We start from the raw sequence: 14454 nt of genomic DNA, 5'->3' as shown, positions 1-14454 counted from the left end.
GCGAACGCATGACCGAAGCGAACGCGTGATAAGGAAAACTCCAGATGACGTGACCGCGTGACCCACGCGGACGCGTGACAGACGCCAAGCACCAGAAATTTCAGAAAACGCTCCAAGCGATTTCTGAAACCCTTTTTTGCCCAGATCCAAGTCCAGAAGGCACAGATTAGAGGTTGTAAAGTGGGGGAATGCATCGATTCATGGGGATGTCTTCAATTATTCACTTTTCATAGTCTTAGATGTAGTTTTTAGAGAGAGGTTCTCTCCTCTCTCTTAGGTTTTAGGATTAGGATTCCTCTTAAAGGATTTAGAATTTCAACTCTTCATCAGGTTCAATATTCCTTTTACTTTATATTTCTCTTTTACTTCCATATGCTTTAATGCTCTCATTTAATTACTTATGTTGCCAGATTGATTTGTGAAGTCTTTATGTTTAGATTGATTTTCTCTTATTAATGCAATTGAGGTATTTCAGATCATTGATTCTTATTTAGATTTTTATATTATTGGCTTTAATTGATTAACTGGAAGCTCTTGAGTTATCAACTATCCGTGATTGGTTGTTATGTCAGCTAAATTGACTGGTATTCCACTAACTCTAGCCTTTGCTTAGGAGTTGGCTTGGACTTGGGAATCTAACTAATTAGTTCACTTGACTTTCCCTTGCTTTCATAAGGGTTAACTAAGTGGGATTAACTTCCATTCTTATAGGAGTAACTAGGATAGGACTTCTGAATTTTCATACCTTGCCAAGAATTTATTTTATAGTCATTTATTTATTTTACTTGCCATTTAAATTACTTGTTTCTTACTTTCAAAACTCCCAATTTACAAAACTCATGACCAATAATAAGAACATACTTCCCTGCAGTTCCTTGAGAAGACGACCCGAGGTTTAAATACTTCGGTTATCAATTTTAAAGGGGTTTGTTACTTGTGACAACTAAAATGTTTGTACGAAAGGATTTTCTGTTGGTTTAGAAGCTATACTTACAACGCGATCATATTTTTGCATTTCTTTACCGATAGAAAAACCGATCGTCAAAATGGCGTCGTTGCCAGGGAACTGCAAACGTGTGCCTTATTATTGGTTATTGTAAATATTTTTCTTTTATTTGTTTATTTGTTTTTGTTTTTCCCTTTTTTATTTTTATTAGCTACTATGAATTTTCACCCCTCTCGCTTTGAGTTTGGTTCTAATATTGTTGAAGGGAACGAAAGTTATAGCAGGAACATGCATCAAGGTTAGAGCAATCAAAGATGGATGGAGCCAAGAGGATCTGATCAACCTTTTAGGCAACAACACCCTCCAAGATATCATGGGCAATGACCACTATACAATGCATACCAAGCTAATAGACATGGTAGACCACCTTGCAATTACCAACAAGCCCCACCCTGTGCTTATAGACCATCCTCTCAACGTAGATTTGAACCACCACACTCACAAGTTCCTTTTCACCATTCACCACCATATGACCCTTATCCACCACAATCCCAATCCAATTACTCCCAAGAACCACCACATTCTTAGTTTGAACCCTCTCCCCCAACCAATGAAACCTCACACCCACCCCAACCTCCAGTGAATGACAAACTTCGTGTTCTTCTTCAAAGGCAAGCAAAGATAGAAAAGGGCGTACTGGAACTCACTACTGCCGTAACTAAGGTAGTAAATTTAATAGCTTCCCGACATCTGAGAACTCAAAGTACTCCCATGGCTGCATGTGGAGAATCAAAAGAAGAGCGTAGCATGAAGGAGACACTAGAGACCTCAGTGGATAATGAGGAGCATGGCTTTGTACTGGAACGAGTACAGGAAGCCATGATAGTTGTAGAGGAGGAAGTGGTTGAAGATTTAGGAGATGCTGAACCTCCATGGGAATCAAGAACCGTAAAGGATTCTGCTGAGAAGTCCGAAATTGATGCCAAGGAGGACAGCGCACAACCTCCACAGCATATGCCTTGTGAAAAATTGGACGGAACAGACCAAGAAGTTGATTCCATTGGTAGTGACGATCTTGAATCAAGCTATCCTAGTCACGAACTCACATCCGCAACTGAATTCCTTGAGCCAGAAGAACCTTACCCAAGTGAATACGAAGATGACGTCGAGGTAGATTTCTCTCAACCTCCAACGTATGACTTAAGTGATGAGGAAGACATAGAAGACTTGATCAGGACGCAGTTGCAGCTGAAGAATTTTGCAAAGAAGTGGAGGAATTCACAGAAGATTACAAGGGAGTAGAACTTACAGAACCACTGGAAACACCCATCCCAAGGCCATTACCACCTAATACAAGCTTCAAGTGAGTACAATCCTTAACCTTTATCTTTACTTTTCCACTTGAATATGGTTTGCTTGAAATAGATGGCCAGCTTAGAGCTCTCTGCGGCTTTAAGAGTAAGAGGAAAATGGCTCGTACTCAGAGCTGGTGCGCAAGGTTCAATAAGGTCCCACGCTTCAATTCGAAGTGCACGGATTGGTACCAAGTTCAATTGAATGGGTCTCGGAAGACGTTTGGTCATCTTGGTGAGAATACAATTTCTAAACCGCCCGACTCGAAGAATATAGATCAAGACAAAGGCGGATTTAAAAGTAAAGTTTGGGATCCTGGAATCTATTCTGACATTCGTCACCCCGGGAGCCTGAGAACCTGTTTGAAGCTGCTCAAAAGCTTCACATGCCTAGTTTGGAACTCCGGAGGCTGTTGGCATTCCAAACATTGGTGGAGATTTCTGGATGAATTTAAGATAAGCCACCATAACAGGAAGCTCATCCAATGTCCAACTTAAGGACTTTAACTAAAAGTGCTAGGTGGGAGACAACCCACCATGGTATGGTCGTTTCTTTTTTTTTCAATTTTTATTTCGTATTGTTTGATTTTTATATTATTTTTATTGAACTTGGATGTTATTCATAGCATTTGCATTAGCATTGCATACTGCATAATTGCATACTTGCATGTATTAAAAAAAAAGGGAAGGCGTGTGACGCGACCGCATTGCTAACGCATTCGCGTCAGATGCGAAAACCACCTCCCACGTGTCCGCATCAATCACGCGAACGCGTGATCTAGAAATCGGCCGACATAAACTGAGTGTTTTCTGGGCGATTTTATGTAAATATGTGCTTAGCTTTCTCTCCAAGAAACTTGTTATTTTGTTCCTCATAGAGGCTAAAGGAGAGTATAAGGTTTTATCTTTCCTTTTAGGTATTTTGGGGATATATATATGTATGTAAATATTCTCCGGCCAACCTTGGCTTCACAGGCTGAGTAGGAGCTAGTTATTTTGTATCATTGACTCTTTATGCTCTTTTTTGTTTAGTTACACATATGATCTTTAGGTTTTTTAGCACGCAAGTAATCTCGTTTCCTGAGCATTGCGCTTTTTATTTTGCGAATTTGATTTACCTGCTTTTCAAGGCTCCTCGTATATTACTCTTTTTCAGATACTATTATGTATATATCTTGTTTTAGAAGTCGTAACACCACACCACCTCTGTTTTATGGCTTAAGCATAAAGTTTTGTGTAATAGGGTGTTACAAGGATGCCCCTCTACCACTGCCCATCATCCGGCTGAGGATTTGGCTCGATGGCATGCAAGCATGAGTACATACTATTTTTTAATCTTAAGTTTGTTAATTTTATGTGTTTCTATGTGTTTTTTAATATTAGATTTTTTCTCTGATAGGTTTGCACCAAACAATAATGCTTGCACACAAGAGATCTTCGAAGTGATTAAGTCAATGTATAATAAAATAATTTAATAAACACACAAATTATGAAAACCATTGATAAATTTATTTTTATTAACATTTAAAATAGAATAAATTACTATTTGTACCCATGAAAGATATATACGCTGAAAAATGTACCCATATAAGAATAAAATGACAATTGTAACCACGGAAGATGGCTTCCGTGCAGTGGCAGAACTTGAAACAAAATTTTGGGGGGGGGGGGCAGATAGAAAATAATTATCAAAATATTTTTGATATGGACCCCATTTAAGATAAGCTCGTCTAATCTCATCTCTCTGGTTTGGGTGACATTGTCAAATTTAAAACCGTTTTTCAAGATCTCATTCCAAAAAGTTAAGGTTAAAGTCATCAGATGTAACTTTTTGAACTTTTGAAGGTTATATCTCACTTTTTTCATGATTCATTAAAGTAGAAGAACTATCTACAAGTGTTGATATTGTAAAAGTTATATGTTCTCCTTCTTAAATACTAGCCTTCCTCTTAAAAATTGTATCAATTCTTTGAATTTTTATTATTATTTTATATAAAAATTTGAATATATATCCTGTAAAATATGTAAAGAAGAAGTTAGAAGGACAAATATTAAAATTTATAATATTTATTGAATTTTTTTATCAATTTATACAAATATAATAATATTAATACTTATTGAATATTCTATTATTTTTTATCATATAAAAAATTAAATTAAATAAATAGTAAAATATAAAATAATATTAAATTAAATAAATAAAAATATCTAATTTTTTATGTTTGAACTTAAAGATAGAGAGAGGGTTGTTTATTGAACTTATTAGATATTTTAAGTCATAGTAAAGTATTTAAGTCAATTGAACTATTTTTTATCTTTTAAAAAAGTACTACTAAATTTTTTATAAAAAGTTTGGGGGGCCATGGCCCCCCTTGTCTGAACTAAGCTCTTCCACTGCTTCCGTGTGCCAAGAGTACCCTAACGGACCAATTGCGTAACCAACGTCCGGGTATTCTTGGCACACAGATACCATCTTCTGTGGTTACGATTGTCGTTTTATTCTTATATGAGTACATTTGTCAGCGTCTGTATCTTTCATGGTACAAATGGTAATTTATTCTTTAAAATAATTTAATAGTCATATATATATATATAAAATAAAATACAAATATTATTCATCAAAATATAAATTTTTATTAACTTTATTTGAAATGTATAAATTAAATGTTTAATGAATTAAAAAATTATGTTTTTTAGTTTTATTTTTAAAAATTAATTACGTATGGTTTTTAAACATGAATATCCTTTTTAAAAAATTTTAACAAATTAAACCAGAATATATTTAATAAACATTTCAGATATTTTAAAATTATAATAATTTTAATAATTTTAATTATTAATCTCAATTATAAATATACAATATTAATTAAAATCAATAATTAAAATTATTAGAATGCAAATACTCTAAGAAAAACGTTAAAAAACTTTCTATCTTATCTTATAAAGAGAGAACAAGAAAAGTCGTATCCATAAATTTTTCCAGAATCTACTTTACTTGATTGATGGGACAGACCTTTCAACGTTAAACATGATATTTTCAACGTTCAACAGGATATGATCAACCAGAGTCTTAATTATTAGGAGTAAGTAGTAAGGCAAATTAATTATGCGGAATTGTCATAGCTCATATGTTACTAAATATAATAATTTATATGTTTTTTTTTATCGGTTTAAATTTTTCTAAAAAAATAATTTTATGACTTAATATTAAAGTATTTATAATTAAAAAATTTAAAGTTTAATTTTTATTATTTTTTTAAAAAAATATAAGATAAATAAAAAATAATTTTACGTAAATAAATTAAATAAACTTAAAAGAATTCTTTTTGAGAAATTAGATATATAATTATTCATATACGCCTTTTTATCATGCTTAAATTTTTTAAAGTAATAGTGATTTAATGATATCAACTCTATAACTTTATAACAGACTAAAGTTATATTTTTTTTTCTCACTTTTATCGATTATTTTTATTATCAAAAATAAAAAATATATAAAAATATGGTGATTCTATATGACCAAAATTATTTTAGTAACTAAATTTTAATTAAGTTGGTCCAATAGCTTAATAAAAGATTTAGTTAGATTTGATTGGAAAAAATAATTTATTCTCCTAATATTTTTTATAAAAATAATGTACAGACACTATAAGGTATATGAAATTTAGCGGCAATTCTTTAGGTATTTGCACTGGTTTAAAATTACTGCAAAATAGATTACCAACGGTTATGAGACTGTCATCCTTTAAGACGAGGAGAATAAGATTCGCGACAGTTTATAAAAATTTCTGGTATAACTACTACAAAACAAATAAATTTATTTGCGGTAATTTGTAGCCGCTGTTCCACAATTTTAATTCGAGTGTTAAAAATAATTGCGACGATTTAAAACTGCTATAATGATATTTATGAGATTAAAGAAAAAGTTGGAAAAGAGCAATAATTTTTGCCATTTTTTTTAGAGAAATGATAGAAGACTATTAAAATTTATTATTTTTTACTATTATTTTTAATTATTAACTCATTAATTTCTTTAATTTAGTAATCTAACAACATACTTTAACCTATATTTTTAAATATTAATAACTAATTGATAATAAAAAATAACAAATTATAACCTATTCTTTTACATCATAATTGATTAAATTTGACATACATTAAAAAATACTACATAGACAAAACTAAAATCATAGGTAATTCTAAAATGTTAACCATTATTATTAACCAAATTATTTCAGCCAATATATATATTCCAAATTAGTCCAACTTCGTACCTTTCCGGCATAAACTGTATATCTCAGAGAGGTCGTATTTCTTTGGGTTGGTAGTAATGAAATGGTTTCATTATCTAAAACGAAGAACATTTCTCACCAAAGGATCAGTCCAATAATACCACTAACTGGTAAATAGCGCAATACTTCTTCGTGAAAACAAGGAGGACAGCGCGTAGGTGAAATGGAGGTTTGGGCTCTCGAGGAATTTGGTGTTGCTCATATTTTGCAAGAGATGCTTACTTATAAATCTGATCATATTAAAGCTCGGCAAATAGTACTCTCCAATTCAATTAGATGCCAAATTCGGAAAGAGTGGTTGTGGAAGATGTTTTCTTGTTGTTACCCCCCTCAAGGTCGGCCAGTGAGACGATGGGGGATAAGCTTCATCGTCGAGAGGGAAACAGCCCGGATCACCAGCTAAGGCCCGTAAATGACCGCTCAGTGATAAAGGAGGTAGGGGTGCAGAGACAACCAGGAGGTTTGCCTATATATATATATATATATATATATATATATATATATATATATATATATATATATAAAATGCGTAAAATGATATTTAATATAATATTTATAAATATATATTTAAAATTATATTATATTTATAATTATATTATTATTTCGAATGATAATTGATAATATTAAATAAAATAATTTTGAATTATTTGAATTGATTTTTTATTTCTTTCAAACATTATTATAGAATTTATATTTATTTATGGTCAATATAAAGAGTTTGTTGGAGTGTTATTAAGTTATTAAAAAAAAGATATTTTTTTATTTTTTTAGTATGTTTAAAAAAATTTTAATAATAAAAATAAAATCATAAAAAAATATCTTTTTCTAAAAGTCACCATTTATATATTTTTTTAAAAAAATTTTTTATTTAAAAAAATATTTTTAACATAATAAATAAAAAAATATTTTTATATTATTATATCCAAATATAATTATTAAATAAAAATATTTTTTACATAAAATATCTAAATACATAATTACTTTTACTTTTTAAAACTTTTTTTTTAAAAAAAATCACTTAAAAAAAGATTTATTCGTAAAAATTCTACCAAATAAGACCAAACTCTTTCTTCTCTTCTCTGACTCACGGCTCAGCTTCGTTAATAATGTCTGGTATATAAGTTCCTATAGGTTTTTTTGAGATTTGATTCTTATTTTTCTAAAAAAAATAGCATAAAAAAAATCTTTACAATGATTCAAGCAAACTCAAAATGAGTTTTTATTATATATATGTAACATATATTTTTATCTTTCATAAAATATATATTACTTTAGAATTTCGATATATTTAGAATATCTATTGTATTTGAATATAAATGAGTTTAAACATATTAAATTATAAATATAGAAAGATTTTACAATAATAAAACATTTTAAATTATTCTGACCCAGCCTAATATGAATTGGGAGTCTGCACGACGAATTTACAACCCGACGGATTTGCGATCCACTCGGACAATAGTATCTCTAGCATGGAACCGTTTCTTAACGAAAATCTTGACAGTTGGCAAAAGCTTTTAGGTTAATGGGACAAATGAGAGGACCCACCCAAAAATACGGAATAAATAGAAGAAATCTACCCCTTCCCAAAAAGGTACATCACATCTTACTCTAATTAGCTGCCTATTCATACGGTACTTACTTTAGTATTGGAGTGTCCTTTCAGGTGGTCCCATCCGTCGACCCACCAATGACTCTTGGATCTCCTTCTCTCTTCAACTCTCGCGCTCCGGTTCCAACCCTCATCTTCAACAATCCTTACTCCATCGATCCAACGAACAACCGAACATAAATCAAAGAAGTGAAATTGACCAAAATGCAAAAAGTAATTAGAGCAAGTATTTCAATATTTATTTCTATGGTTAATTAAAATTGTGTTCTAATTTTTAAAATTAAAAAATGAAATTAAATAATATAAAAACTATTTAAAATATAATACAAATGAACCCAAAACAATCTAGAATCATCTAATTTTATATTCATTAGTTACTACTGAAATAAATAAGTAATACTAGATATAATAAATATACAATATAAATATTATATATAAAAAATTATAAATATTAAAATAAAATAACCTTGCTTAGTTTATTATATCTCTATCATTACCTAGCTATTAATATCTACGTGGTACACAGTTTATAATTAAGCAACCTATCCAATTTGATAATCAACGCAGTATTGATTTCAAGCCACCACTCATATAAACATCACAAAAACAATTTTTTCTAAAGACGTCTACGTGATAAAATCTAAACCATACATTCTAAAACCACACTTTTCACTTAAAACTGTAACTTTTTATAAGAAAAAACGTTACCTAATGGAAAAAAAGTAAATTAGAAAATTTAAGAGAAGAAATTATTAAATTATCAAAATTAATAGATCAAAAACTAATGATTTTAACTAATGTTAATTGTAATGACACCGAATTCCTAAAATCAATACAAAATGATTTTTCTCAAAATCTTTATTTTACTATAAGTTTTATTAAAGGACTTCAAAAACCTGAAAAAAACTTATATTTCACACGGAATTTCTAAAAAATGCTACCATGGAAATGATTCCCCACATCTTTATCATACTTTTAACCCACAATTAAATTCTATAGTAGATATGCTTGAAGAAATTTTAGTATCCATAAAATTTCAAAGAAATAAGGAAAAAGAGAATCCCAAAGAAGAAAATTTTCAAAATATAATCAACATAACAGAATTAAAAGTAAAACCACCATTGAAATTATGAATATCGAAGAAAAATTAGAAGAAGTTACAATGCTTTTTAAACAATTAAAAATGGCTCAAGAAAATAATATTATGGAACAGGGATTTCAAATAGAAGAAGAATGAGTAAATTATGAAAATATAGAAAATGAAGAACACATCCTAGATTATTCAAGTGACGAAGAACCAGCAATTCCAATACAAGTAAAAAATGAAGCTGGAATATCTAAAGATAGTCAATCTCAATTTAAATGGGAAACATGTTTTGAAAATTTTGCTTTTAAAAAGAGATTTATAAATAAAGATTCAAAATATACAAAAATACCATCAAAATACGTTCCTAAAATCCAGAAAATAGAAGGAGAAAGAATGCTCGATTTAGATTGTAAAAAGAATGAAAAAGAAATTTTCGAGAACTGGTTGAATTCCTTCTTATTAGAAGCCTTTACTAATCCAAAACTTAGTGAATTGTCAGGAAGAGATATTTGGAATTACATAGGGTTTCATACTAAAGGAACTGTAAGAGATTATATGACATCAATAGAAAACCAAATAATAGAAGAATTAGCAACAAAAACAACAGCTTATGATAAGATATTACATATAATGATGATTCTATATAAAGAATTTTTTGGAAAAAATATTATAGATCATAGACAAGAAGTCTATAATAAAGAATATCAAGAAGCAAAAAACTATTTAGCTAATATTCAGATATATGATTTATGTAATGTGGAATCTTATATATGTGAATATAGAATACATTATTATAAATTAAAAGAAGAAGATAAAGACCATTATCTTAGTATGTATATAACAAAACTTCCATATCCTGCTAATGAATTTATAATGGGAAGATTTATAAGAGAAATAAATAGAGGGACAATTGAAAATAATTTTGGTGGAGCAACCTCTGCAATAAGAGAGGAAATAAAAGAACGTTGTATGCAAGAAGCAACTCAAAAAAGATTTGCAAATATAATTAGAATTTACTGTGAGGATAATGAAGAGATACCCCAAAAATATGGTCTTAATAAAAATTTTCAAAGAAAAAGAAAATATCAATTTAGAAAAAGAAAATACTATCTAAACTGAAGAAAAAAGAGGTATTTTAGAAAAAGAAATAACAATAAAAACAAAAGACAAAAAAATGACTATTGCCCAAATAAAAAAGAAAATTGTAAATGTTGGTATTGCCAAGAAGAAGGACACTATGCAAATGAATGTCCAAAAAAGAAGGATAAAAAGGATCTTACCAAACAAATAGAAATTGCTAAGTCTTGTTTCATGGAACCATTAGAAGAATCTGATGATAACTTAGACTATATTTTTGAATATGTCTCAGAAACAGACTCAGAGACTGAGTAATAATGCCACATTTATTACTATAAAAATAACAAAAAAGTTTATAAATACTTTCATAGATACTGGAGCAACACAATGCTTTACTAGTACAAATATAAAACTTGATTGGAAAAAATTAAAGAAACCATTAAGAGTTAGAATAGCTGACAAATCAATACATAAAATTGACCAAAAAGCAGAGATGGCTGAAATTTTTATTCTGAAATTTTTATTCAAAATTATAGGTTCATTGTTCCATCTATATATATGTTAGATTCTGGAATGGATTTTATCATAGGAAATAACTTTTTAAAGCTATATCATCCATTCATTCAAGAATTAACATATATAGTTTTAAAAGCTCCACACGATTCCTCAATAAATCAAAAATCAAAACGTATAAAAATACCAACTACTACTATAGATAAGATCTTAAAATTTAAAATATTTTCTATATTAGAAACATGTTATTTAAATCTATACTTTCAGATAAATATTCCAAAAAATAATCTTGAAATAAAGATAGAAGAACTTTTGGATGAAATTTGTGCTGAAAATCCTTTAGATATTAAAAATACAAATAAAGAATTAGTAAGCATTAAATTAAAAGATCCTACAAAAGAGATAAATGTTCCAAATAAAATTCCTTATTCCGCAAGAGATAGAGAAGAGTTCTCATTAGAATGTAGAGATCTTTTGGAAAAAGAAATTATAAGATTAAGTAAAAGTCCTCATGCGGCTCCAGCCTTTTATGTCGAAAACAATAATGAAATTAAAAGGGGAAAACGAAGAATGGTAATTAATTATAAGAAGATGAATGAAGCAACTATTGGTGATGCTCATAAACTTCCAAGAAAAGATTCTATTTTAGAAAAAAATCAAAGGAGCAACTTGGTTTTCATCTCTTGATGCAAAATCAGGATATTGGCAACTTCGTTTAGACGAAGAAACAAAGAAATTAACTGCTTTTACTTGCCCAACAAAAGAATCAACAAGTGTGTTGCTCTATGAATGGAATGTATTACCATTCGAATTAAAACAAGCCCCAGGTATTTATCAAAGATTTATGGAAGAAAATCTAAAAGAATTAAATGAATTTGTTTTAGTATACATTGATGATATACTAATTTTTACAAAACAAGATAAAGAAGATCATCTTCAAAAATTATTAATAGTTTTAGAAAGATGTATAGAAAAAGGATTAGTTCTTAGCAAAAAGAAAGCAAGAATAGCAAAACAAGAAATAGAGTTTCTTGGATTAATTCTATCTACTCAAGAAAAGCTAAAACTTCAACCAAATGTTTTAGAAAAGGTAAATTTATTTCCCAATAAAACAGAAGATAGAAAACAATTACAAAGATTTTTAGGGTGTATAAATTATATTTCTGATCAAGAATTTTTAAAGAATATAACAGAATATACTAAAAGCTTATTTCCAAAAATAAGTACTAAAAAAGAATGAAAATGGGAAGAAAAAGATAGTATGCAAATTCAAAGAGTAAAAGAATTATGTGAAAAACTTCCAGAACTTTATATTCCAGAAGAAAATGACTACTTAATAGTGGAAACAGATGCTTCAGACATAACCTAGTCAGGATGTCTAAAAGCTAAGAAAACTATAAAAGGTTTGGAACAAGAAAAAGAATCACTAGATTCTAAATATTCCCCAAAAGAATTACTTTGCAGGTATATTTCAGGGACTTTTACTCCAACAGAACAGAGATATACTACTCATGAAAAGGAAACTCTAGCAGCAATTAAATCTCTTAAGAAATGGAAAATTGATTTACTACCCAGAGAATTTACATTAAGGACAGATGTAAGACCCAGAATCTTTGAAAAGTCTTTTTATGATCAAGTCTCAAATCATATAGTTATTTATAGCTTTAATTTCAGAAATTATTTTATTAAAGATAATTAAGGCAAGTTTTGATTTATTGAATTTGAGATAAGTTATGGTTATTATCCAATTTCACAATTATTGGATTATTTTCTATATTCAGAGTATAAAGTTGGTAGTTGCAAAATAATAAGGATTTCTATATGATTTGAATTAAATAATTAATATTTTCAATATTAATACTGCTACTTTGGAAAATAAAGGATTTAATTATACTACTCCTAATTATTTGATTTGGATATTTTATTGAAAATAATTTGTGAAATTGGTGAGCAAATAGTATTTTCTATATATAATTAGTGTTGGATTTAATTTGGATTTCAATTATTATATTGTTTCCAATTTTTAATTGAAATTACTAAACTAGCCCTAACCCTAATTTTCACCCAACATTTTACCCTTTCTCCCTAACCCTCAGCAGCACCCCCTACCCTGTTTCTCCCCTCTCACCCCAATGATCACACACACAGAGAGAACGGGGGAGGAGCTCAGAAAAGGAAATCAGAGACGCGAGGGGGAAGAAGGTCGCGCCGGAGTGCTGGGCTTCGCCGCTACCATCTCGTCACAATCGCCATCCAGCCGCCTCGCCACCACCGACGCGTCCTGCCGTCGCCGCCACCATGAAGTCGCAGATCTAGCCTGAGTAAGAGAGAGATCAAGGCGAGCTTTGAGGAAAGGAGCTGCGCGAAAATGGAGAAGGAGAAGCCACCGTCGTGCCCGCCACGAGCTCGCCATCGCGGTGAAGGCCGAACGCCTTCGAGGTTCCTGCTGCCACCTTGGAGCCGCGTCGTTGTTGCTGCCAAGGTCTCCTTCGTCGCCGTCCTTGGCGGCTCACGAACAGAGAGCGCACGCGTGGGGTGGAGGAAGGTGCTGCTGTTGCCGCCGTCGTTCGTGCCTCCTCTCGCCGCCGAATCTGCTCACTGAACCCCAGTGCTCGCTATCGCCTCTGCTGTCTGGGGCCGCGCCGCCGTGCCTGTCCGCCGGAAACCGCCACTGAAGCGGTGTCATTTGGTAAGCACTAAACCGTCCTCAGCATTCCTTATCCGTTAAAATTCACCTCTGCCATGAGAGTTGTACTGAGGCTGTTTGTGCTAGGAGTTATCGCGAGTTGCCACCGCCGGACCCACGCCGGAGCTACTGCCATTCACCGCCGCTGGTGTTGTTCGTCGCCGTGCTTGCCATTTGGAGTGGTTGCATTGCTTCTTCCACCATTACGCTCACCGGGAGTGGCGCGGGTGTTGCTGGAACCACCATCGGGGCTGCCGCTACTCGGTGTAGTTCTTCCCTTGTTGCGGTAAGCGTGTTATTTTGGAAAGCCCTTTTAGTCAGTATTCTGTAATGCTTGGTTAAAGACTCTGAGGTTTGGTAACATAGGTTTGAGTTCTGATTGCTGCCGTTCTGGTCATCGGGTGTAGCGCGATTGTTGCCAGAACCACCGCCGGGACTACTGTTGCTTGATTTGGCCGTTCTTTCTTAGTTTTGGTAAGCGTTTTCGATATGAAAGCTCTTTCGGTTACTGTCCTGTTATCATACGCTGAGGTTTTGCGGCATTAATCGCTATAAGATTGAGTCTCGGTTATTGTATGTTTCAATTAGTGTTTCTATGGATATTGCGAAAGTGGCTGAGAGCTGAGGTTTTGATTACCGTCAGTTCGGGTTGAGGCGGAAAGGACTCTGTAAGACGTTTGGATTATGGAATTGCGTTTTGAGGTAGGTGCGCTTTCCAAAAACTATAGTTTATTATTGGAATTATTACATATGGGTACTGATGTGAGATATTGTGTATTTGGTGATTGTATCTGCCTTATGTATTAATTGATTGACTCGAATGACTATGGATGTTGGTTTGGCTGAATTATTCTGTGGCTTGTGAAATATAATGTTTGAAGTTGATTCT

The 14454-nt window shown here is 31.5% G+C and overlaps 1 protein-coding gene across 1 annotated transcript; it reads left to right on the top strand.

The window, feature by feature from the left end:
- The first annotated feature begins 13247 nt into the window (after nucleotides 1-13247).
- On the top strand, nucleotides 13248-14218 carry LOC148547418 (uncharacterized). The gene is made up of 5 exons (XM_088495430.1): nucleotides 13248-13318; nucleotides 13399-13558; nucleotides 13639-13851; nucleotides 13988-14039; nucleotides 14154-14218. Exons 1-5 carry the CDS (start codon nucleotides 13248-13250, stop codon nucleotides 14216-14218), a joined length of 561 nt encoding a protein of 186 aa, XP_088351556.1.
- Nucleotides 14219-14454: the final 236 nt, after the last annotated feature.

This window comes from Arachis ipaensis, chromosome B8 (genome assembly GCF_059453495.1).
Source record: "Arachis ipaensis isolate K30076 ecotype BB chromosome B8, ASM5945349v1, whole genome shotgun sequence".
NCBI lineage: Eukaryota > Viridiplantae > Streptophyta > Magnoliopsida > Fabales > Fabaceae > Arachis > Arachis ipaensis.
Note: the sequence above shows the minus strand (reverse complement) of the source record. Positions and strands in the feature narration are given on the sequence as shown.

What these genes read in the sequence shown, in the direction of transcription:
- LOC148547418 (XM_088495430.1), top strand. Translation starts at nt 13,248, where the DNA reads ATGGAGAAGGAGAAGCCACCGTCGTGCCCGCCACGAGCTCGCCATCGC. An exon ending in CGGAAACCGCCACTGAAGCG is followed by an intron (nt 13,559 to 13,638) that starts GTGTCATTTGGT and finishes AGTTGTACTGAG; the next exon opens with GCTGTTTGTGCTAGGAGTTA. An exon ending in GTAGTTCTTCCCTTGTTGCG is followed by an intron (nt 13,852 to 13,987) that starts GTAAGCGTGTTA and finishes GATTGTTGCCAG; the next exon opens with AACCACCGCCGGGACTACTG.